General features: G+C 33.2%; 1 protein-coding gene across 1 annotated transcript; it reads left to right on the top strand.

Moving 5' to 3' along the window:
* Positions 1–27,985, top strand: LOC123550336 (deoxynucleoside triphosphate triphosphohydrolase SAMHD1-like). Its single transcript, XM_053544944.1, has 15 exons — positions 1–316; positions 4,099–4,213; positions 5,618–5,778; positions 8,332–8,447; positions 11,436–11,500; positions 11,826–12,005; positions 12,997–13,044; positions 13,454–13,672; positions 13,866–13,957; positions 16,135–16,188; positions 17,623–17,836; positions 20,387–20,485; positions 20,752–20,856; positions 21,818–21,964; positions 24,056–27,985. Exons 2-15 carry the CDS (start codon positions 4,121–4,123, stop codon positions 24,269–24,271), a joined length of 1,809 nt encoding a protein of 602 aa, XP_053400919.1. The 5' UTR covers positions 1–316; positions 4,099–4,120; the 3' UTR covers positions 24,272–27,985.
* Positions 27,986–27,993: the final 8 nt, after the last annotated feature.

Consider the following 27,993-nt stretch of genomic DNA (forward strand, 5'->3'; position numbering starts at 1 on the left):
ATCTTCTGTACATGTATCACTTTAAACAATAGTTTACCCATTTTTATCACCTATACGTATCTGCATGTTGTATTTGAATAGTTGGTCGTTTAACATGCAACTTACAATACAACTATGATGAGAGATAAAGAGAGATAAATTACAGATAAAATCATTTTTATATTTTCGTTTTCTGAAAAACATGTTACAAATTAGATCTGGATATTTGCAAATTAACATATAACGAGAGTTGTGCAAATTATTGTTCATTCAAGTAATACCGTATCAGCTTGTGTTTGTTTCACTGTAATCATAAGATAGGACAATCACCCAAGAGGTAATTGTTTGAATTTGCTGAAAGTTTAAAGACATATTTACTTACCTTTGTTATTATTACCATTCGTGTATTTCGTTTTTCACAAAACACTTGTTAGTACAATTATACATATCGGCTTAATCATGACTTTAAATATCCATTCTAACGTAGCTGATTTTGAAGATTGAACTTTCACTCACAGTTTTCATTCGTGTGATTATAATGATATGATTAATAATATTTTTGCTGTGTTTGTTTTTATATCTGATGAAAGTAATGAATATGCCTACATATTTCAAACCTAAGAAAATAGTGTAATAACTGATATCATTGTCTAATCTCATTCATCTTCTTCCTTAAGCTTTTGCAAGTTAATTTTCTTAGTTCCTAAATAACTGGTTTTTCACATGATTTATTTCATACCATTATAAAGCTAGAACAAAGTTTAGACAAGTGTTCTTCAAACAATTGTTTGGTTAAATGAGCATACTGCGTTATTTGTCTAATTATTTTAAGACACTGAAGCGAAAACATTGCTTTTGATTTGGTTTTCATCATATCGTAGCTAACCTTTCGGCCATATAGTTGAACTTGCCTTAGTGATCATCTGTCCTGAGCAACCACTGGCCTTAAGCAGCCAGTCAGCTTACCTCCCATATTGTCTTTTTTTGTTCTTAATTCAGCTTGTCTTAATCAGTCACTTGTCTTAAACAGGTAGATTGTGCAGCTCCCTTGCTGCTTAGTTAGGTAATATACCTTATTCTTGCACAAAAACTGCTTTTTGTCACTGGATCCGCCCATGTATTAACGGGAGAAAAATTGTGTGCAAACAAGGCAGTTCACGTGCTGTAAATACATGATTTTGATTTTTAAAATGCTTTCCCAGGGACGTACATGTATTTCTCAGCAGATTGACATCTGGTATCTGCGTCTTGTTTCTTCCAGAATGACCTCTTTTCGTAGCATAAAAGATGCAATCTAAACCATAGAATGTTTTATTGTATCAGTTGCCAACGCCAAATGTACTGCCCCCAACAATGATCGTATTCGCTTCTTTCCTAGTTTTAAGCCCGCCCACTAAGTTCAGTTGGGAGAGTGTTGGTCTACGGATCTCGGGGTCGGGAGTTCGATCCCTTGGCGGGGCGTATGTTCTCCGTGACGATTTGATAAAAGACATCGGATCTGAAATCATTCGTCCTCCACCTCTGATAATTCAGAGGAGAATATTTTTGTACTGGTACAGAATCCAGAAACATTGGTTAGGTTAACTGCCCGCCGTTACATGACTGAAATACTGTTGAAAAACGGCGTTAAACCCAAAACAAACAAAAAATCTTGTCGTGTATATGTATTCTTCTAAAAAAATCATTAACCTGTCTCTGATCTGATGTTTAATGGTTTAATAATGCTGAAATAATGAATAAATTACCGCAGAAACGCTACAAAACATTGTTGCCTTAAAATGACGTAAATAGTTTTTATCGTGTTTTTACGTAATTCTGAGCATTTTTGTTTATTTGAACTATTTTTAAACAACCATTATTTGCCTAAATATTTTTTCGGTCTTTCGCTCTGAATATTGATCAATATTTTGCGGTATTTATGAAGTTATATTGAAATGTTATACGGAATATAAGAAATTTGATGATGGTAACTGATGCTTCTGAGAATATGAATGGGTGAAAGGTTACTTATTACGGCCATTTTCAAATAGAAATTGGGCAATTTGATTTATAATACCTATGTTTCCGTTTCCATTGATAATTTGGCACTTATATACTAAAACTGTGCTCTAAAATATTTCAGATTTCAGTAGACAATATTGATTTCTTGAATTAAATCAATGATACCATGGAAACGATTCCCGTAATCTATAGATCTAAAAGTAAAAATCAACGGCGTTGACACTGGTCTGCTTCAGCTTTTTATCTGTGTTTTAACACTATCCATGAGAATAATAATTGCAAGCATAATGATTTTTTTCCATAAAAATGTCAGACGTGGGGTACTGCTGTAAGTATCTTAAGCTTTGAAAGTTTGAATAAATGCAGATAACACGAGCATATTACTTACTTTAGAAATAAAATGCTTTAAAGCTGCATTAAACGAGAAGATAATTTTGTTATATATTTTTCTAAGAAGTTACGACAAAAACAAGATTTAAGATATTCAAAATATCTCTGTTGCCATGGTTACTTAAAACGTCAAGATAAATAGGGTACTATGTAAAGTGTTTAGTATTCTGCTAATAATGTTACCCAAATACCATGTTGGTCATTAACAGAATGACACTGAGGCCGTCGAAAAACCCGTTATCATACATAGTTATTTAAAAATGAGAGAAAATGCGTTATCAAGGAAACACGAGCCCCGCGACATATAAATGTTGAGCTTATTTTAGAAAGCTAACGCGCAAACTAGTAAAATTATCAACTACTCATACTTCTACGTATTACAGCGAAACCGAAATACACTGAAAAGTGTTTAATATCCGTAATTTCCTACTTCTTTCAATATAAAATACATTTGGAATGTCATGTACTTCAAACCTGGATAAAAATTGCACTTGAAGGGACAGAGATAAACGAATTTGAGATTGTAACAGCTAAAACATTAATTTACACGGAATACAATAAATTGCTACGGTTCAACTTCTTTGAGTTTACACTGGTAACAAGGTGTACTACCTCCTTAAAGGACATAAAACGTAACATTTTTCTGTGTTTACCTATTTGTATATGTTGACTAGTTCGAGCTAAAACATCTTCAGTTTCAATCACACTAGCCTCGTGATTCTTAAATAATTACAAAATGCTATACATTGTATTAAGAAATGACACACCTTAATAGTCAAGTGTGCCCTGTTGGAGTTCTCTGGTTCATCGTACTGCAGAAACTGAACAAAATTGCAAAAATAAATAGACATATTCCTATTGTTAGTTTTTTTGATATGATTTTATCCAGTGATATGAGCATACATTGGCCCTGCAAGCACAAACTTGGCATTCTATTGTTATTTTCTAAAAGTAATAATTTAGTCTATCAATATAAAAAACAAACTACATGTATTATAAATATTTTGATGCGTAAAACTCATGACACATTATATAACAACATTACAAGTTAAGCGCTCTGCTGAAAGCATAAGCAAGGACCCACTGTTGGACTCGGATATTTCGATTTCATGTAAAACTTTAAAGGTCTCATCAGTTTAGGTCATAAATCTGCAAACAATATAAAGATTATATTTCAAAGCTTTGCACACCGATATCAGCCTATCAATATTATGGAGAGTCTCAGACTCTCTAAGCTCAGTGAAACATCCTGTATGTACTGCTAGAACGGTTGTTCAAGCAAAGTAAATTGATCTTAAAGTTGTAAACACTTTAATTCGCAAAACTCTGTCTACTGAACTTCGGTGGGTTTTAATGATTTAAATCGTCTGTTTGTTCACATTTTGCCGTCCATCATCGACAGTAATAAAATTTGTAAAAAGATCCCTTGGAAGCAAAAAATGCAACTATCAGTATAATAGCAGACTCGGTTTGATTGTGTCTGTTCATTGAAAGGTAATGAAATATGCAACACAAAAATGACAAAATTTGTTCACTTTCAAATGAAATTTGCACTGAAGTGTGAATATCTTAAGAAAAGGAAAGTCAGATTCCAGACATAATGTCGTGCTCAGCGTATAGAAGTTCAACTAAACTGGACTTTTAAATATGAATAATACATCAACTATATTTCTCTAATTACAATGTGTATTATGCTGCGATATTGATTTTGCATTGATGTCACTCCAGATTGCCTGACAATCCAAGAAGTATGGCTACACCGGACCTGCAGCCACAGGGAAACGATGTTAACACGTCTAGTGCAAAAGCAACATCCGCTAATAATATATTTAAGAACAGAAAGGTAATCATGGCAACCTAATTAATGTATAAATATTGCATTATGCTTTTCTCTTAAATACCACACGTAACAGACAGAGGGAGATGATTTGTTATTCTAGCGTCTTGTCTATTCTACTCTTAAAATTTCTCTTTATGATCCTAATTCAGAAATGTGGATATTCCTCGACTTACCATATCTTTGCTGAGTAGTGTATTTTTGCATTAAGACAGGGTCACTTGTTATGAGTTAACATGTCTAATTCTCTTTTGAAATGTACCGTCGTCCCAGAAAGAAAATAAACAACAATTTTCTACATGAATTTATTAGCTCAGCTCAACAGGGGGAGTGCAGATCTGCGGATCAAGGGGCCGTGAGTTCGATCGCTGGGCGAGGCGTTATGTTTTTCATGACAATTTAATAAAAGACATTGTGTCTTGAAGTCATTACGCTCATTTGGACGTTGGAAATTTCTTGCGAAAAACAAGTTAGTACTGGTACAGAATCCACGAACACTGGTTAGGATAACCGCTCGCCGATAAGTGAAATACTCTGAACCTAAAATAGAAAAAAGACATACGTATTGGATGACTGATTATCTATTTATATTGATATGCAACTTCCTCTTGTGAGAAAGAGTATATGAGCATCATCACACCATTCTTAATACGTCTGGTCTCATTGATGAAATGGTTATGATCGCTTACTTCAAGTCATTGCCAGGTTATCACTGCCAGTTATGGCCTGGCCTGGATGACATAATGAAAGCTAAACAAGCTGACTTAGCTAGTAAAGACGATTTGATTTTGCAGTTGACTGTATCACGTTCACCTTCCTGCTTCGAGTTCAGTTAAAGAATTGTTAGAAAAAATAAAAACATGCTTCAAAAACTAAATGAACTTGGTACAATGCAACTCAAACTTTCTGAATAATATTTATTGTACATTTAACCATCACCTTACTGTCGTACTGGCAATGTGTGTTTTTTGTTTAGAAACACAGCACATCTAATGTCAAGAAAAGCATATGAATGACGGAATGTCCCATTAGAATATATGCATAAGGGAAGTGAAGAACACATTTTGTTTCATCATATTTCGTCCTTCGTTTTACCAATGGCTTTACGTCTTCCTTCTTCATTAATTTCAATATCACTTGCCCCTCAACGATGTGAGTTCGAGCATCACTTGTGGCGTTGAATTATTCATATGAGGAAGCTATCCAGCTGGCTTACAAAAGGTCGGTGGTTCTAGTCAAGTGCCCGCCCGTGATTATTTAATGCACGGAGGAGCACCTGGGGTCTTCCTCTACCATCAAAGGTGGAAAGTCGCCATATGACCTATAATTTTGTCGGCGGGACGTGAAACCAAAAAAAAAAAAAAACAAAACAAAACAAAAAAAAAAACAACAACAACAATGTATTTTAAGGTATTCAACGACCCAATTCATGGTCAGATAGTGATCCATCCAGTGTGCATCAGAATCATAGACACACCACAGTTCCAGCGACTGCGGCACATCAAACAACTTGATACCTGTTATCTGGTTTATCCAGGTGCCTGCCATAACAGGTTCGAACATTCCCTAGGGTACGTATATAATCATTTTCGTTTATTGGTTAAACTTAATGTCAGTATGTGGATTTTTATCTGTGCTGACTAATTTAATAATTCATATCATTGTGTATTACTGGCTGAATACACATGTTCTACAGATAATCGGATATCAATTGCCAAATTTCATAAACATTATCATCAACTGAGGAATTTTATATAATATAAAAAGTATACAAATTGACAAGAATGATATATTGCGCATCATTTTTCAAGTGGACTGGTGGTATAGTGGTAACACGCTTGGCTGTCAATCCAGAGGTCCAAGTATCGAATCCCAGTCCATGCACTGGAAATTTCTGAAATGCTCTAAGCTAAGAGTCCAGTACTGGTTCTTCCAAAGACAGACAGCTTCGCGTGTATTTGAAAAAGGCTAGGCTATGTTTGCCGGACAGGCCTGTATCTAATGGATTTCTGTCTATCTGTTCTCTTTTTTTCCTCGATCTGTTACTCTTGCCAGTTCACACTGTATATATATATTCTTTATTAAAGTCTCATTCTTGCATACATTATACAGTCATAAAAAACAAACATAGTTTATACACTATAAAACATTTGCAAGACCATTCTTCAGCAGAATTATAAGAGACTATCAATATTCACATAACTATGAAATACAATTGCTATAGTAATTAAGTTTAAAAACTTGAGTTGATGGTGCTAATCCTGACTTAACTATCTAATCCGAGCAAGCCTAAAAACTTCCATAAGAAATTTACATAAAAAGTGATTAGCAAAACTGGCACAAAAATGCAAAGCTTAAAGAATGGCTGTAAAATATCAATTATTACCCCTGATCAGATCAGGCATAAACTGATTAGCACCATCCTCTCAAACTATATACACTTAAATTTCCAAATATGACTACATTATCTGCAATACTGTAGAGATATTACAGAGTGAGGTTACCAATCAAAAGAAAAAAGGAGAATCTGTAAAACTTTCGTTAGTATAAATTATGACTGAGGCAAGGGAAGTAACTTTTATAATTCAAATGAAGAAGTTACGGGTGATTTACTTCCCCTGATAACAACAAAAAATGATAAAGTTAACTTTTCAGTAATAGATAACCACATTGCAGCTCCATGAATATCTAAAATAAAACCTTTAAAGCCCCTGTAATTGGGACAAGTACAATAGCTCTACTTTCTTGGACAGTCAATCTATATATATCACAGGCTGTCCAGAGACATCACAACTTGAATATTTGAAACACTTGAATTAAATAATACCAAAATATTTCATACATTCAAGCTTTGAGAGAGAAAGGATGAACAGTCTCTATATACACAATTAGCTTTGAAACAATAATGTTTCATATCAAGTAGAAGCTAATATAGTCTATACTTGTGTACTTACAATAAACTGAAAACGCCCCATAAAAACATAAAAAAACAAAAACTTACTACTTGAATGGAGTATTATACCAATCTTATTTATCTCCCTTACAATACAACCTCAATCTGCCAAATATTCAAATATATCCCATTCAAAAAGTAAAGATCATGAATGCACTTGTTTTGTTAACTATAATATACGAGTTGTGTTCTAGCTTCTAATATAAGGTAGCAGGATTTTGCAGCAGTTTTAACAATATCAGTATTTGAAAAGATAAAATTTAACTTATGCCGTCTGACAAATTAGTAAAGCGATTACAAATCTCTGTCGCTTTTTTCAAAAAGTTCACTTCTGATAATATCATATGCTGGACAGTGTAATATTACATGTATCTCATTTTCTACACTGTATTTATACTATTAGAAGCTGAGTGACTTACTGACTGCCTTTGTGTTATGTAAAGCGTCTTTGAACGTGTTTGATAAATGATTTGCTCTCTGTGTTACATTTTTAAATCAAATTTTGAACCAAAACTATAATCATCGGATAGGTAATGATTTAATTAAGAAATTAAGTGCTCATGATTATATGTTTCATAAAATAATCGCAGTTTTTCGAATGTTACTTCTGTCGATGTTGTCTGTGACACAGACGCATCGCAGAAATACGCGCATCAATACAAAAATGGTAAACAGTTTATTGATAACGGCTAAACTATTTATATTGCTTGAAAAATGTCTTACAGCATATTCGCCACAGTTTCGGAATGATTTCTACTCAAGACTTCTACTGTCTTTATTTTACTGCGTAATTATGATCTACTTTTAATGATTATTCATATAAATCATGTAACTTGTTATGTTGCTTTTCCAATAAAGTGTTTGGCCGTTATCTTTTTCGTTTTGACCGTTATATTGGTTTCGGTATGATAAAATAAATGTTGCATTCCTGAGAGGGTGATATGAAAACTGTTCACCCCTCAAAATATAAATATAGACCTCAGCTGAAGCCTCGGTCGATATTCAAATATCTCGAGGTGAACATTTTACATATCAGTCTCCGAGGAATGCAATATTTACGCAAAATGATATATATTTATTAGACAAAGTTAAATGTTTTAGAACAAAATATATCACTTCAGTTCCTCGTTTTTCTGGTAGTTACTGTATTCTTACATACTTCTTATTGCAGTGTTTGTCATCTCGCTGGAAAGTTGTTAAAAACAATAAGAGAACGGCAACCGGACGAAGATATAACGGATAGAGACATTTTGTGTGTGGAAATTGCTGGACTTTGCCATGACCTTGGTGAGTAGCATCAATTCAGATCTTACCCTATTCAACAAAATTATGGATTTGGGTAGATATCTGTCCAATTTACTGATTTTACTGATACAAAAATGTTTAGAATGAAACTATTTTTGTTGTTTTCAGAACAATAACAACAATTGCATGCCATGTAAAGAATTACATATACATCGCATAAACTGCATCACAAAAAACGATACAAACATAGGAATTTTGCTTGAGAACTTACAGATACGTACTTAATTATAAAGGATATTTCATCTTTTAGACTTTGCATTCTGTTTTAGCTACTGGAATATGATTATCTCTATTAAATGTGACGAATTTTGAATAGACTGACTAAGGAGTAGAGTGCCAATGTAATTTCGACAGATCGAGAAAGGTTGGACAAAAGTACCAAATTTTGTACAAGGGTACAATAAGACATTATATGACTTTTGGCTGAAAAAGGTCAAAGTTACAGCTCTATGTAATTCTATTTTTAGAACATTTAAATTGCTGCCACTAAGTAAATATTTCTTACTTCTTCTTTATTTCATTCTTTATATATGTTTGTCTATAAACTGATTCATACTTACTCTTGTGGTCAGATTATGCATTTGCATGAAGTAAAGTCATTTTTCACATTTGTGTGTCTGAATATCTGTCCGTACGTATGTAATAACGAATGGTCGGTCCCAATTTATCCATCCTTTGTTCCATGTAAAATAAATTGTGTTATAGCGAACGTGCTTATAGCCAATTATTTGATATATGGAACACATTTCCATGTCTCATTGTTCAAACATATTGAAATAACACAGGTTATAACAAACCCCTAAAAGTCATTTTCAGAATTTTTATACATGGGTTTTACTTTAGCACCGGGTAGATATTGTATAATTTTAAATCATGAAATTATAAAAGAAATAGCAATATATATTAATCTCGTTTAAACTAAGTATAACACCAAAACCTTCATTTAATAATTAAGATCACCAGTTATAAAGAATGATCACATCTTACTGTGAACCTCTTATCAAATACATGTACTTGTATATCGTACGACTTTTAACCGGTAAAGATTCAGTTTGAACTGATTTTTTGTCCCTAGTACTGTGCCTATATTGTATTTTTGGCTTAAACCTTGCAATCATAGATTTTAACAAAAAATCATTTACCTTTAAGCAAAATTATAAATTACATCTATGAAAAAAAAACATATTATTAAAACTGATTATTAGGTTAGACAAGTTACTCTGGCAAAAGCTTCTAGAAGTGAAAATGTAATTGCCGATTTTCTCAACCAATATTTTTGTCATTGTATTATGATTTTAACACAGCAATTTGCCTTTTTGTTTTCCGTTAGCATTTAAATACTTCACAGTTCGGGAATATTTCAAAATGAACAATCTAATAGTACGATAATAAAATTAATTGAAAAATGAAAATATACCTTTTACAAAAATGCAAAGACAGCTGATGACATGAATGCACTGTACAATGCTGGTCCCGAAAAATTCGCAATAACCAGAATTTACTGTGCATACATCCACATACCATGTCATGTGCTTCATTTTTATTTTTACTCACCTAGAGGGAATTAATGTTAAGTTATGTTATTCCGAAGTTTCGTCTATCTCTAGGTGATGACAACTCTTCTTAAGTAGTTCACGCATGCACTAGTAGTAATTTTGTAATTTAAGAACTGTGTGGGCCTAAAAATACGTCTTATGTACAATAGTGTTCTAGCGCTGTAAAAGTGGGGAAAATATTCAAAGCCTCAGCTTTCTGTGAATTTCATAGTTTGTTGTATTCCATAGACATCTGATTCTTATGCCTTTTAAAACTTTAAGCAAATTTTAGAAATGAAAAATTATGTCATTTTACAAGTAATTATTGTGTTAATCTGACAACTTATCTGTGTCGGCTAAATATTTATAATTTAATATATCCGTTACTTTAAGTTTAGTAAAGCCTTTTGTTCATTCTCTTCCTGTCGGATAAGTCATCTTTCACAACACTTTTTTGTTCTATAAGTTTGTTTTATCATGGATAAAACATTTCTTATATCTGCTGTCTTGAAAATACAGAATAGTATTTATAACTGAATTCTATATGCATTATTCTTGTTTTTATCAAATATATATTCGCTTAATCATCAACCTTTAAAGTATTATTTATAAAGAACCTGGCGGTAAATCAGAAATTGTCTACCATAATATTAAAGAACGGCTGAGTTTTAGAAAAGAATATTGACATGTTTAAAACAGAGCCGACATAAATGCGAAGCTCAAAAATGAAGGCGGTAATTAAATAATGCACTTATTGTTTCGTTGATAATGCTTTTTAGAGATAGACCAATTTCTGACCAAAAATGAAAATGAATAGAGAGAAGAGACATGGTGTTACCTACATATATCATAACGACTAAAATTCAGAAAATTTGAACAAGAAACACTTTAAATCGCAGATGTACATCAAAGTTACATTTTGGAATAGGCATTTAGTAATACACATGCATGGATAGTTGTTCTGAGACAGACGATTTTGCGATGGACTGTTAGAAGGTCTAAAATCAATATATCTCACTTCAAAGTTTGGAATTAAAGTCAAACTACACATGAAGTCCTTCTATATATGTAAGCACAAGTGTATTGATTTAAAAAAGAAAATATTCTTGACATACAGACGAACGGACGGATATACAGACAGGCCAATGTAAACATTGACATCATTTCATGAAAATCCATCAATTGACCCTGGGAGAAAGTATGAATCAGCTAATAAATATGTATCAATAATGAAGTTTTACCATCTAAAATGGCGGTCAATTTGAATATTCAAAAAATTAAATTCGAAAGAGGTGTGACTTAGGCCTTTTTAGGCAAAAGTCTTGTATTGATAAAAAATCCTCTGTGAAAAATTTGGAAAGAATAGACGTAGGCTATTTTAGTTTAATGTATGTAAAGTTGTGCATATGTTTTACTTTTGATTGTTTTGATGCAGGCCAAGGACCATTTTCCCATGTGTTTGAAAAAAAGCTTATGCCAAGACTGAAAAAAAAGTTTACGGTAAACATCAACTAAAATTTAATTTTAAATGCTTGCTGAAAGCTTTACCTTATAAACTTTTAAAGTGCTTGTAATATGTCATTTGTTTTAGTGTTAAAAATTGGTCGATTCGATAGTATGTTATGATTTGCTACCGAAACTTCACACGAATCCATATCACTAGGTATGCGTTGGTGATCTAATTACAATCATACCTTACGTAAAATGTAATTGTATATATGACTTCTTGTAAACAGTTATATCGGATAGATATGAGCCTGACTAACGCTACAATTCATGCAAAGTATACTAGAAATGATTTAACATACATATTTATTGCTGACAGCACGAAGGAGCTGCAAGAAAAATGTTTAGATATATGTTAGACAACAAAAATGGTGAAATTAAACGGGACATCCAGAAAATACTTGCTGACTGCAAAATACCAGGTTTTGAAACATTTGAAGAAAGAGACTTTACTTTTATCGAAGAAATGATCGATGAACCCAAACATATTGAAACAGGGGTAAGTCATAGCTATACATAAATTAATTATTGCATGCTTTGTAGTGAATTATCAAAATATTACGTTGAAATATATCTGGTATTTTTATAGTTGAAATATTTTTAAGAAAATATTTTTCATTGGCAAATTACTATAAAATTGGTTAATTTGATATATACATTGAAAAATACCATGGCAGGTTCCTCAATGGCGATGTGTATCACAGGGATAAGATGATATTGTTCAAAATTGCGGCTCCGAGCATAGAAAAGTATTCTTTAACATATAACATGTATTAACACAATAGAAATTAATTATCTGTAAAAAATCTTAAACCCATTTGACGAACGACGCACATTTGCAACGCGTGACTTTACAATATTTTTTTAATTCTGGACAAATACATAATATGTAAAATGAATTTCTATATTGGACGATTCAATGCTAAGGAGTTCCCAAGTTGAATCAATGATAAAAGACGTCAGCAGCATCAATGCAACATCAGTTATCCCTTTACGTAGGTTCTTCATTTTAAATCGTTTCAGTCGTCTGGATATGCATATTCCGTCCGTGCCATCTGTTTCCCAAAATGAATTATTTAACATTGTTTTACCTGCCTGGAAATTATTTAGACTGAGCCAAATTCATCAAGAATAACATAACTTATATGGAACAAGAATTAACTTTGTTCATGTATGTTATTACAGCGATGATCACAAACGTTAAATTCAGTAAAGTGTGCAATTCTTACAGTTTGTTTCCCAGATATTTTATTTAAGCACTGTTACATTAAATATGATGAAATTAATTTTTATAGAATGTCAGTTAACAACTTATTATTATCTAATATTTTGGAGGAATCTAATCTGCGTAACATATGCATCGTTAAAATTATTTTAACGTTAGGAATTTAGCTTGAAAGGTCCACATGACACCTTGTTCAGTGAACGATGAAGTTCAGGGAAATATGTGTTAACACTGCATTCTGCATAATCATTAACTTGCATTCCAGAATTGGCCATACAAAGGAAGAGAGAAGAGCAAGAGTTTTATGTATGAGGTATTGTATACTGCATTTAACAATCAGAGAGAAAGAAACACTTATAAGGAAGTTTATGTAATGAATTCATTTTATCTTATTGTAAACAAACTGACTTATTTACAATGGTTTAGGAATTAAATAACATTGTATGTGATATAACGAACCACATAAAATTCTGTTTTTAATGTTAACATTCTAACAAACAAATATCAAAATGACATCATAAACTAAACATTTGATTTCTGTCGATATTTAGTGTCATTTTAAGGATAGAAAGATAATAATGTTCCATACTGCAAATTTCATCGAATAAGTTGGGAAAAACACATACAATTTGTTAGTTGCACCTGTGAGTTTTCTCTACTCCATTTCTTTATACACAGTTGAACATTCAATGGAAGCTAACATATCACATTGGTTATTTAAGATTGTGGCAAATAACAGAAATGGAGTAAATGTTGACAAGTGGGACTATATAGCGCGTGATAGCTCTATGCTGGGAATGAAAGTCAATTTTGATCACAATCGGTGTTTTGCGAATGCACGGGTTATTGAGGTCAAAAATGGAGTGAACGGTGGTAATGGAAATAATGGAACGACTGGACATGGGAACTTTCCCCCGAAACAAATATGCTACAGAGAGGAAGTATGCTATATATGAATATAATTTTCTTTCAATGAAAATAATCAAGAATGATTAATATATAAAATGCGGTGTAATTTGCCTTATTAAAACAGAGTTAACTTCTAATTTACTGGGAAATGTCTTATATTTGATTATTTAAAAGTTCGACCTGAACAATCTTTTAAGATTACTAAAGTCTACATTTATATTTTAGGATGGACAGGATTTATACGACATGTTCTATACGAGAATGACACTGCACAGGCGGGCATATCAACACAAGACTCATAACTTAATAGGAATGATGTATGTATTATGCACGGTAGACGAACACATGCATGCAAGTATGCCCTTTCCACGGCTTGATGGCCTATTGCATCGCCGTTGTGTATTAATATATGAATAAAATCACTATATTCATTGTATATATGTCTAACCAACGTAACTTAATAAACAACAGCTTTACCCACTTCACGTTCTGTCAGTTTTATTTTCAACATGTTTCTTACTTCCGATATAATGTAGCAGTATGTATATTCTAACAAGAGGACCAAGATGGCCCTAGGTCGCTCACCTGAGAAACACACCATAACACACCATAACAGTGTAAACATGTTTGACCTAGTGATTTCATGGAAAAAAATATTCTGACCAATTATCATTAAAATTGGAGCAAAAAGAGTATAAATAAGTATTTTCTTTGATATGACCTAGTGACCTAGTTTTTGACCCCAGATGACACATATTCGAATCAGACCTAGAATTCATCAAGGCTATCATTCTGACCAAATTTCATGAAGATCAATTGAAAAATACAGCCTCTATCGCATACACAAGGTTTTTCTTTGATTTGACCTAGTGACCTACTTTTTGACCCCAGACTATCCATATTTGAACTTGACCTAGATTTCATCAAGGCAACCATTCTGACCAAATTTCATGAAGATCAGTTGAAAAAATTTAGCCTCTATCGCATACACAATGTTTGCCTTTGTTTTAACCTAGTGACCTACTTTTTGACCCAGATGACCAATATTCGAACTTGACCTAGATTACATCAAGGCAATCAATCTGCCTAAATTTCAGGAAGATCAATTACAAAATATAGCCTCTATCGCATACACAAGGTTTTTGTTTGATTTGACCTAGTGACCTACTTTTTGACCCAAGATGACCTATATTCAAACTTGACCTAGATTTCATCAAGGCAATCATTCTGAATTAATTTCAGGAAGATCAATTTAAAAAATATAGCCTCTATGGCATACACAATGTTTTTATTTGATTTGACCTAGTGACCTATTACTGCAGATAACCCATATTCAAACGTGACCTAGATTTTATCAATGCAATTATTCTGACCAAATTTCATGAAGATCAATTGAAAAATACAGCCTCTATTGCATACACAAGGTTTTTCTTTGATTTGACCTAGTGACCTACTTTTTGACCCCCAGATAATCCATTTTCAAACTCGGCCTAGATTTCATTAAGATTATCATTTTGACTTAATTTCAGGAAGATCAATCGAAAAATACAGCCTCTATCGCATATACAAGCTTTTCCTTTGATTTGACCTAGTGACCTATTTATTGATCCCAGATAATCCATATTCGAACTTGGCCTAGATTTTATCAAGGCAATCAATTTGACCAAAATGCATGAAGATTAATTGAAAAATATAGCCTCTATTACATAAACAATGTTTTTCTTTTATTTGACCTAGTGACCCACTTTTTGATCCAAGATTACTTTTTTTCGAACTCGGCCTAGATTTCATCAAGGTAATCATTCTGACCAAAATTCATGAAGATTAATTGAAAAATACAGCCTCTATCGTATACACAATGTTTTTCTTTGATTTGACCTAGTGACCTAGTTTGTAACCCCAGATAACCCATTTTCAAACTCAGCCTAGATTTCATCAATATAATTATTCTGACTAAAATTCACGAAGATTAATTGAAAAATACAGCCTCTATCGCATACACAAGGTTTTTCTTTGATTTGACCTAGTGACCTAGTTTTTTACTCCAGATGATCCATTTTCGAATTCGGCCTACATTTCATCAAGGTTTATCATTCTGACTAAATTTCATGAAGATCAGTTGAAAAATACAGCCTCTATCGTATACACAACCTAAATGTTGACAGACGACAGACAGACGACAGACGACAGATGGACGCCGGACATCGAGCGATCAGAAAAACTCACCTGAGGTGAGCTAAAAATAAAAGGAATGATTTATCAATACAATCAAGAAAGCAAACGCTTATATTTTGTTAAATGTAAAACATGTATTGACGAATAATTCACTCTGTTATTTCCTTTTGTCAAGGCTGTTAAACACTTAAAGAAAAAACATCTATCCTTTGAGTAATCTATATATAGATTGTGCCTTATCGTTTGCAGATAATCCAATTCTTATGGCGTTACAATTAAAACTGAATTAAAATGGTTAATTGTACAGTGTTCATTTCAGGATTTGTGATGCTTTGGTTGCAGCAAATGAAACATTTTTAATTGCTGGAAAGAAGTAAGTGCTAGACATATACATATTTTACCAAAGATAACACAGCATAGAAAAATTATTTTGATTGTCATATACTTTGTACTTTTTACGTCAGTCAGGTTAATTGTTATACAAAGCACCCAAGACATTCATCAATTAATTTTTGACGCGTTTTGTTTGATTATATGTATGTAATGATATAGATACGAGGGCCATTCCAAAAATAATAACAACTGCGTGCATCTGTAAAAATTTGATATGCACGGAACTTGTGCTTTACTTGGATGATGCACGAATGATACAAAGTTCTATTGAAAACTACCGGAGATATTTCTTTTAAGGTGAAGTCATAGACACTAAGCAATATACATGTAGTTGTGAAAAGCGAGCAAAAATCTGAAATCAGAGGGTACATTAAAAGCAGGGTATCTATTTTTAGAAATACTGCAAGGCAGATACTCAGTGAACTGCATACTTCGTACTGGAAGTCTGCAGTATCAGAGAAAACAGGATTTGTACATAAATTTAAAAAAGTCAGGCAGTCCTTAAAAACAGGACAGGTCCTGGCAGACCCAAGGTCAAAGAACATTGCTGCGGTACGACGTCTGAACTGTTAAGATTCTTACCAAGCAATTGGGTTTAAAAAAGGTTTGTGCCCGATGGGTAGTTACTCACATGTTCACCGAGGAGCAATAGGCTGAAAAAGTTCTCAACTTTAGTGTCACAGCTCTTTACAGGAGATAAGACCTGGGTATTCTTTTATGAGCCTTATCGTTGTGTTGACAACAGACAGTGGCTGCGAAAAGGTGATCATAGACCAGTAATTGCAAATAGAACTAAAACTGTCCTCTTTTACTCAATGAGTACTTTGCACAAATTCTTACGCCGTCAGGAAAGTCAGTCACTGGATAGTTTCAAAGAGACAACGTACTGAAAGCTGGTAAACAAAAATACAAAACAAATTGAAAAACAAATGCGTCAAAGGACCGGTCTCGGCGATCTCCGATGCTGTGACGACGCTATGGCTCACAAAAGTGCCATAGTTCAAAAGTTTTTAAGAGATGAAAAAATAGTTCAAATCAATCATTCCGCTTATTCACCAGAGCTAAGTCATTGTGAATTTTTTTTCACTCCAAAGCTGAAGAAGATAATGGCTGAGCGCAAATATTCATCGAATAAAGCACATAGAAGTGGTATTTTTCAGTTACGTTAGGCAATAACAAGGAGAGACTACTCTGAAGCGTTCACCACTTTGATTTCTCGACTGCAGAAGTGGGTGGAAGTCAGGGGCGAATACTTTGAAGAGATAAACTAAATTTGAAGTTGACAGTTTACTATATTTCAGCACAATCGTCATTAAGTTTAGAACGGCCCTCACATATGAATTGAAAACATCTTTCTAAACTCCTACATTAACTTCAGTTTTCTCAGTTTTACTGTATAAACTCATTCTTTTAGAATTTCCGAAATTGTTGAAACCAGCGACATGGCGGCCTATACACAGCTCAATGATGACGTCATTCAACTGATTTTGTATTCACCACACAGTTTAGAATCACAGAAAGACGACACGGAATCAGAAAACAAACCTGGGATAGTGCGTGCAAGGGATATTTTACAAGATATTTTAAACAGAAGGTTATACAAGTGTGTTGGACAAACGCAAGTCGAGGTGAATGGTTTTATATTATTTGTACAAAGACAAAAATCCCTTTTAATATTCCCCGAAAATTTTCATTGTATCATATAGTTGCCGTCTTGTCCTTCCATCTGTCTGTCCGTTTGTCTGTTGGAATTTCTCCGAATAACTCCTAAAGTTTTTAAAGAATTTGGCCCAATGTTATAGAAATGCATCACTATGAAATTTACTTGTGCATATTAACCTGACAGGAATGTACCTTGCTCGACCTAGGATTTAAAACTCTACAATTTAATATTGTATAATGTGCAATACAAATATAAGCCTTGTCCGAATAACTTCTTGGACAGTTTTCATTGGCCCTGTCACAAATCTACAGAATTATTAACCATGCCTTGTTTAGGATGTATGACCCTTTTAACTTTTACACAATACTGTAGTTGCTATATAGGTAACTCCTGTAATAGTTTTCAATGGACCTATCGCAAACAGGACATCATTGCTACTAAGTGGAACTTAACGTCACATGTACATGTACTACTCTACATTCACTTAACATTTTGTAGGGAAAGAAAAAAGCGTTTACTTTCGTACAAACAACATAGATGTAAAAAATAACTGGAACGTTATTCACGACAAAAACATGGACAATATGGCGCCTTTCAAAAATCCTTTCAAAATTGCACGCCACAGTTTAAAAAGAGCATTAAATTATAGCTTAATTGTTTTTTTTCTGATGATAAAGATCAAAACTGACTTTTCGTTGGATTTAACAATATTTCATATAAGAACAAGGACCTGTATTTTTATTGGACAACTAAATTGAGATTGAACGTTGGTGGGTCTTTTTTGCTGTTCTATTTAGGTGTTGAAAAGATAGATATCCTTAGACTTATTTTCTGATACTTGAAAGAAAACTATTTATTTTTGTAGCAAGCTACCGTAAAAATGTAAATATATAAGGATTGAATGCTACGGGACTTCATGCAAATCATCTAAAAATCGCTAATTCTTAAAAAAACGCAGTCCCATTCTCTGCTAAATCACAAAAATAAGAAAGAAAGAAAAAAGAGCTGTCACTATTGGTGACAAATGCATTAGAAGCGTGTCCAAGAATGTTACAGTTGTCTGCGCAAAAATCACACATCATTTTGTGTCGAATTATTTTCAAATCTTTTGATTATGGACCAGAAAAGAAACACTTTTGACTTATAAGTGCGACATTAACCTTGAAACTAGGGGTCTGGGTCTTGCGCATGACACGTCATCTCATTATAGGGAACGTTTTTGCCAAGTAATTTTAAAATCCCTTTATCAATGGCAGAGTTATGGACCGGAAGAGAAACAGACCATGTTAACCTTTAACTTCTGAGTGTGACCTTGACCTTAGAGCTAGGGGTCTGGATCTTACGCATGACACGTCATCCTCTTATGGGGAACATTTATGCTAAGTAATTTCAAAATCCCTTGATGAATGGCAGAGTTATGGACGGGACACGAAACAGACCATGTTAACATTTGACCTCTAAGTGTGAGCTTGACCTTGGAGCTAGGGGCCTGTGTCTTGCACCTGACACGTCGTCTTATTATGGTGAACATTTATGCCAAGTTGTTTCAAAATTCCTTCATGGATGGCAGAGTTATGGACCGGACACGAAACATACCATGTTAACATTTAACCTCTAAGTGTGACCTTAACCTTGGAGCTAGGGGTTTAGGTCTTGCGCATGACACGTCGTCTCATTATGGTAAACATTTATTCCAAGTTATTTTAAAATCCCTTTATAGATGGAAGTGTTACAGCCCGTACAAGAATTTACACGCACGCACGTACGCACGGACGGACAGTGTGATTTTAATATGCCCACCTTCGGGGCATAAAAACAACAACAACAACAAGAAAAACTGTATATTTTTGTCAACATATGCATAACTACCGAAAACCCTATATATTTTCAGGTATTAGTGTGTCTTTTACTATGTGTAAACGGCCCCCATCTTCCATTCCCCACTGCATGTAGGAAACGTAGTGACACGAGAGTCATTTTCAGCACACACAGTCAAAAAGACAAATGCGCAGTTCTAATATACCTCCCGTTTTATACTTGCTTAGAAATTGTAACGCCTGAAGATATGATGCTTTAAATATCCATTTAAACTTGGGATGAACATTTCAAACATAAAAGTAGTAGTTGTGTACATCTTCCTCTGTTGCTTTTTATATAATACAAAGTATTTCCAATAGACGAGAGTATTCATACAGGACATTGCTTATTATTTACACGTAGTGTCATTTCACTTATAAAATATCTGTAGTTGCTCAGTTCATCGGTTTTCATCATGAAACAATCGAATTACATGAAAAGATGTCAATTTTAGTTACGTATAATCGATTTAATTATTAAACAAATATTATGCGCAAATAGCATGCACAAACATGTAGAACTCTAATGTATTGATTAACGCAGCATCTGTCTATAACTTTGATTTTATCTGTAAGTATTTTTATATTCTCTCACTGTATGATGTCGGTGCTAGACCGCAGCTTATTCGTGTATAAACGTTTTCCATTCCATGTTTTAGAAAGGAAAGCTCAAGGATGAAGAAGATTTCAAAAAACAGTTCAATGACATCATGACAGAAGACGAACACCCAGTTGAAGAGAATTACATTGGATATGATGTGAGTGGGGTTATGGTTATCAAATTATCAAATTAAGTTGATTTAGACTTAACCAGATAATAATGCAGTCATTTGTTTGGAGTCTGAAAAAGACTACCGTGTAAATGCATTGTCTCACAGAAGTATGTTTACCTCTTGTACCTCGTAAGACATTGTATTGTTATAACAATGATCAAAATCTTCATTCAGTCATGGTTCAAAATATCCTATATATTTACATGCTACCGCCGTATTTGTCAATGTTATACATACTTTGAGTATTTTAGATCGTGAACTTAGATTACGGAATGGAAGTCAAAAATCCAATGGATAAAGTAAGATTTTTCCAAAAGGACAAAATAAATGAAGCAGATAAGTTGGCAAGAAATCAGGTTTGTTTCGTATTGTTACCAAACTTTACAATATTATACCGATTTCTAGTTCGCATATATATTTCTGTTAGGAAACACTGCAAAATTTTGCATCTTTTGGACGCGCTTTTTTCCAAGTGGTAGTTTTCTATTCGTGTTTGCTTTTGTGATGTTCATATTTATGTATGTCTCACATTGACTAATGAGAGAACTTTTGATGACTTGTTTCTGAGCTTCAAGACTGTTTCTCCACTTTGTAAGGAATATTGACTTGTGTTTGTATATATTTGATATGTTTACATTTACAATTTCAAGTGCTTTCTGAAGTACTTAATGAACTAATTTGTTTTCGGTTCTGGTTGCGCAGTTAGTATAGGCGGATGGTCCATCGTCCTTCGTCCATCGACAACCACTTAACTTAAACATTTTCTCCTCTTTTCAATTCACAATTCAGTGTCGTTCATATGTTCATGGTCAAATAGTCACCGTTAAGGGGGCAACTTGGGGCCATTATGGCCTTTTGTCAAACTACAATTAATATTCTGTTTGGTTATTTTTGCTGGTGTTCTTTCATTTTTTAACCCTGCCTTATAACGCACACATTAAATGCATGCGTTATAAGGCAGGGTTTACTCATGCATGAATGACTCTATTCTATGTGTAAATAAAAGATAAAAGACGGAGTTTACATAAACATTTAGAAAAGAATATTTTATCCTAGTTATTCCGATTTTTCATTTTTTAATAATTTTGCTTTCGGCACCAAGAATTTCCAAATAACATGAATTATGTTTGGTCCATTTTACATTTTTTACTGCTGTACAGCTCGGGTCATGATGAAACATTGAAATACGCGTATGAATACAAAAATAATTTATAGGGGCTTGTCAAAGTGTGAACGTCTCAGCTTATTGATCTAAATGACTTAAATTATATCAATTTAATACTGAACTAATATAACATTGTCGTTTTATCATATAAGGTTTCCTACATACTACCTGATACTTTTGCTGAACATAGTGTACGTGTATACTGTAAAGTCACAGGTCCAGATCCAGAACATCGAGTCGAGAGAGTCAGGAAAGCGTTCATAAGATGGTGTGAACGGTATCATCATCCTCTTCCAAAGGTAAAATTAAAAGAAAATGACTGTCAAACACGTTTTATCATTCGATCGTTACTTAAAATCAATGATAAAGATTGATATAAATTATTCGGATCCGTCGTGCGATGCAGAAATTGGATAATAATTTGTTAATGTTCGTCCTTATATTAAGGTTAAATATGCTTTGTGTTAAAATGTTCATATTTTTTTTGACTAGGTCAGACACAAAACAGACATTTTATCGTTGATAAACAAGTAATCGAAATGAAACATCACCTCGTTGATAAACAAACTGAAACCCTGAATATTGAATTCTGTGCTTGCAACATGATAAGGACGTTATCTATATAGGGATAAAACGCGTTTTTTGTATATTAACGTCTGTAAAAGCCAGCAGGAATGTTTGTGACCGAGACAGAGGGTCGAGGTCACAAACCTATCTCGAGGTCATCTGCAGACGTTAATACACAAAACAAACGTGTATTGTCGCTATTCTTTCATAAAAAACATTTCACGACGACTAAATGTATTGTTTCCCTATGCGATGACTTAACGATTCCGGTACATTTTAAATTACCATTCTGTTGTTCTTGGAAACGGTAAACATGTGTTACATATTCATAACCAGTGCCCAGAAATCAATAACACTACCAAAAGCATGCACTGAAGGTTTTAAATGATTTTACCTCTCGTTTTATTACAAACATGGCATTACCAATTATTGTTCATATTACTTAAAAACTGTAAAATAGTAACACAATTACAAGAATAACAACTTTATATTCGAATTAGTTTGAGTAGGAACACATTTCGTGTACAGATGAGTGCGAACGTAGTGACACGCTTTCAAATTTTTTATCTAAATTATTCGAGAAATTAGATAAAAACATACCGACGGATGCTTATCAGAATCATTAATATGATTCCTAAAAACAAACAATTGCACAAGTTACACGCGATTCTGATACATTCATGGTTATCTACAAAAAATAATCATCGCCGACTTCAAAAACGGGAGTAAACAAGGGGAGGAGCAAGTACGTATATTGTTGGTGGCAGTGCGTTTTAGCTGGTAACTGATGCAGCGAAACATTCTACGGATAATTGCATCTTTAATACAAAAAAGGTTATCATGGAAGAAACAAGACGCATATAACAGATGTCAAATTGCGCAGAAATACATAAACGTCTCTGGCAAAGCGATTTTTCTCGCGTTTTTTACGGCTTATATGGGCGGATCCAGTGAAAAAAGTAGCTTTTATTGAAGAATATATAAATACAGAAACGTTTTATATGAACGCTTCATAAAAATATTGCAAACTGTTTAAAGCATATGTTAAATGTTAAACGTTTGATATCAGCGTGAAAAGAAGTTACATATGGAAACTGTGAAGGGGTAAAAAAGAGGGAAGAGAAAGGTTAGTAGTTGGTGGGGGCGGGTGGGGTTTGGAGGGGAGGGGGACAAAAACAAGGGGAATAAGTGATTCTTGAAAACTTTGGTTAAAAGGAAGTAACACTGTCATTCTTCATCATCACTCAAGACAACAGACATAATATATAACACGAAATGGACAAAAAGCATATTGAAAAAAGGGTCAACGCTTTTGGATAGTCAGTAACCTATATAATGAAAACTAAATGTTTAAACGCGTTTGTGGCATGTCATCCCGTACTCGGACTCCGAGATGATGTCATTTTCTGGTTCTTTGGGATCATGCATAATCAAGTATCTCATGTAATGCTATTTCATAATAATGTCCCACCTAATCGGTTGCTAGGGTGTGTAAAACAACTCCTGAAAACGACAAAAATCAGTTTTAAGCTAGAACGTCTAATCATTGTAGGTTTATTGAACAAATTACCAAATACGTAACTTAGAATCTAGTTATATTCTAAATTGCATTTTTTTTTCTTTTTTTTTCTTTTTTTTCTTTTTTATGGTTTTAAATAATTACTATGCATTCTAGTTTATAAGGCGACTTAAGATGGTTGAAGAGCCATTGACATTACTTCAGGAACGGGGAGCTAATCACCGAAACTACATCGATCCCGATTTTAGTTATATATGAAAAAGTTTGGTGCTTTTATAATTGTATATTATTCACTTTGCGATAGGGAGCAAAACCACAGCAAACACACGGAAGAGCAGAGCAAAGTATTGCAAGTCCCGAGTTAAGTTCCGGCGATGATCTTGTAAATAAACACTTGGCTGAACCTGTAAATATCACAACAGATCCTGAAACGACAGAACAACAACCTGGTTCATATCACGCTGGAGGAGTAGATATGCGTCCTGAGCAACCGGCAGCCTCTGATGACATGCACCTTTAACTATACAGTAACTCTCGAAGTATACACATTACCAGCATGATACATATACTACTTTATCATTGTAGTTATTGTGATTGTCTTCTAGTTACTTTTGTGCTGTTACTGATAAAATATAACTATTTTAGATTGTTATTTTAATAGCCTTTAAAAGTGTGGTTCATGGAGTGTTGAAACTTTATTTTCCCGATAAATTGATCCAGAATTGGGTGACTCTTAACACATTTTACTTAGTTTGCTTCTGTTACCTTTAACACTGATTTGATCCAAATCTATAGATAAATACTTGTTTTACATATATTTTATTTTATTATTTACCCTTTTCAAGAAAAGCTACATTGGTTTCATATAACAATCTAGTGCTCTGTAATTGATGGTTTTATTATTTTTAAATTGGTGTATTTCATTTCTGATCAGCTAAGTCGTTAACATTTTACAGAATATGTTAATCAAAATTGACTCGTGCCACATTATTTTTGTATTCTATGTTGCCATATGATGGATATTTATTACCATAAACAGACCTGTCATGGCATGTATCAAACATTTTATGCACAATAAATGAACCAGCCGTCGTAATTACTAATAATTACAGAGTCGGGGGTAACTTCTTCCAAACCTAGTGACACCCAAAGAGAACTTTTGCGAAGGCAGTAGATAAAATTTCGTGAGCTGATTTAAAATAATGTGAAAACATGTATATAAGGGTCTATAAAACATATTTATATAAGTATTCAAATACAATATATGTTAATATATCTTTAAATATGTTAGTGTGTTTTTTGTGCTGTTTTCAACCATTTCTTACATATTTGACCCAAATATCTCAGTGATTTACTGTAAGTGTACTTATATAAGCGCAGCTAAAGTTTAGCGCAAACGCCTTAAATTGAGTAGTTTCGACTTATTAGCGCGTACTTGTATTAGCGCAGTATCACCAGAGCTAAAATAGCCAGTTGGTAGCTGAATGGTATTCGTAATGAAATCGACAAGGCATGCACATAAAAATGCATAGGTCTACAGTATGACATAAAATCTACATTCGTTTAGATAAGTGTTAATCTGTATACTGTAAATTTGTACATGTACACAGTACAGAATGGTGATAATTGTTTGTTTTCAATTTTCCACTTGGTTTTCAAAGCAGTATAATGTTATGGTGACACTTGTTATTAGCGAGACCGGACAAACTGGCGATCTACTCCGAAGGTGTTATATACCATTTTTATGGACAGTGGAGAAGAAAAAACAGCTTTATTTACAAAAATAGATGACTGTTGTACTAATATTCAAACATGCTAAATTATTCTATTTAAAAATTCTGCAGTATTATATTTAGAAATGCAGTTATTGTCGTATTTACACAATTAGTTTATATTTCTCTGTGTTCCGTTGCATTGTGATAACAGTATTTTCAATACTATAAATATCACTTACCGCTAGACATGAGTTAGTGCATGCCTGATCCCGCTAATAGCGCGAAAATTAGTACTCCGCTAATATTGATACACTTACAGTATGTAAACTATGCTTTTTGAAACACAATACAATTAATGTTTAAATAAGAAGTCGTTTTCTACTGAAATGAAACATATTTATGAAAATACTACATTATTCTGCGCATTTTTTTTGTACTGAATGTACAAATGTATTTTCCGATTGCATACCACAGGGATATTTCATTATCTATACATATAAATTATCATTATTATTGTATCTGTAAAACTTACAATGAAACACAAGATATTTGTTGTCACCAAGGTTTTTGTTTCATTTCCTTAAATTCAAAATTATTTATTATATGCTTTAAAAGGTAATTTTGTTAAAGAGAGAGTTTATTCTTCTGTCAGGCTGTAGTCCCACTTTTGTGAAATTCTGTAGGAGTTTTTATTGTCTTTCAGTTGCAAATCGTCTTTTCTCCATATACGTGTTAAATGATTATTACAAGTTAGCAGTCAGTCATTATAACTCATTATAGACTATATCTCTATATGCTGGTCATTTCTTCTTTCGGAGTCAAACTACATCCAGTGTGAAAATAGTAGTATATAAGAAGATAAAACACAGAAACTGTCCTCAAAAACATTCGTACATTTTTGAGATATTATATGTGGAACTTTGAAGTAAGACTTGATATGTTTTATGATCGGTATATTTGAACATACGTTGTATTTTTCTTCTTCATTATATATGCAATCATAGATTACTGTGAATGTGGAAAAAAAGACATTTTAAAACTTCTAACATGTATCTGTATGTCTAAGTTTAGTTTCTTACCATCTTTATCAATTAGCTCCCGAGTGTCAAAATTCAGAACATTGATTGAAACTCTTATTTTCAGTTGATAGTTGCTCCGGTTTACAATCTACCAGACATTCTAAGATGATGCATATTGCATATTTATAAATTTCCTGCACGTACGTGTACGTACATAATTATATGTGTACATGTTCAAGTTTTATTCCTAACAGTAAATAAAAATATTTAAAAAAAAATATTTTACAATTAATAGGTTTATCGATCTGCCGTACATATTTTGTTCCTTATTAGGTTATGATACTGTCAAGTTTACCCTTTTCAGTAATGTGTTTGTTTTTGTTTATATTGTAAAACTTGCTGCGTTTGGTTTGCTTAAGTCTTCTACTTTCATATTATGTGTAATTCAATCTGTGTCAACTGATTTTTTGAACACTCAATTTCATCATGAGGTAAGGTCGAATTGTTATGTTATGTTAGCAGAACAGCTAACCCATACTTTAGCTAATATCTAAAATATTACTAACAGTTTTTGCATAAAATAAAAAAAACGCATTTAGATCATCATAGTATGTATAAAATTGCAAAATTTCAAAAATATTGATTCACGCAAATATATAATTCTGTTCAATGCAGTACGACGCTCTATCTTTAATAGTTACAGACAAAAGTTGTGATTTCAGAAAACGGATGATAACAGTTTGGAAGAATAATGAGGTTAACATTTTGACTTTTTACTAGAAAATGGTTAAATACCATACAGATATCAAATGCTCTTTCTCGATGTGGTATGACAAACATATGTTTTGTTTCTTTTGTCACTTTCTTCCTTCATAACGTGTTTTGCTGGTTTGTAAATTTAGTAATTCTAGTGATTTTTATTACTTTTGCAAAATGGTTTGAAAATTGAATAATGATTAAACTTATATGATGTCTTTGTTTGATTTTACTGATTTTTAAAAAATTCAAACCAACATATTTCTACGCGTACTCTAAAAGTGGCAAAATAACAAATGCTGGGTAAGCTGTATTATTTAATATATTTGAGCTGCGCCATGAGAAAAGCAACATAGTGGCTTTGCGTCCAGCATGGATCCAGATCAGCCTGCGCATCCGCGTAGTCTGGTCAGGATCCGTGCTGTTCGCTAACGGTTTCTCTAATTGCAATATGCTTTGAAAGCGAACAGAATGGATCCTGACCAGACTGCGCAGGCTGGTCTGGATCCATGCTGGTCGCAAAGCCACAAAATGGCGCGGCTCATTTTATGATGCAGAGTAGATGATACCGAATAGAAATCATCGAAAGAAATAAGAAAATAAGAAGAAACTGTGCAATTAGCTTATTCTTATAATCTTTAGATAAAACCAGCACTCTTTTGTGAAACATATATATTTAGTGTCTGTATTGACCGAAGCTCATGTGTCTGTATTTCTGTTTCAAATTAAAGGCGATGATCAATTCTGTGTTT

This window comes from Mercenaria mercenaria, chromosome 6 (assembly GCF_021730395.1).
Source record: "Mercenaria mercenaria strain notata chromosome 6, MADL_Memer_1, whole genome shotgun sequence".
NCBI lineage: Eukaryota > Metazoa > Mollusca > Bivalvia > Venerida > Veneridae > Mercenaria > Mercenaria mercenaria.

Coding starts and splice junctions, on each gene's coding strand:
- LOC123550336 (XM_053544944.1), top strand. CDS start 4,121: ATGGCTACACCGGACCTGCAGCCACAGGGAAACGATGTTAACACGTCT. Junction 11,501..11,825: donor GACTGAAAAAAAAGTTTACG/GTAAACATCAAC, acceptor TATTGCTGACAG/CACGAAGGAGCTGCAAGAAA. Junction 13,673..13,865: donor AAATATGCTACAGAGAGGAA/GTATGCTATATA, acceptor TTTATATTTTAG/GATGGACAGGATTTATACGA.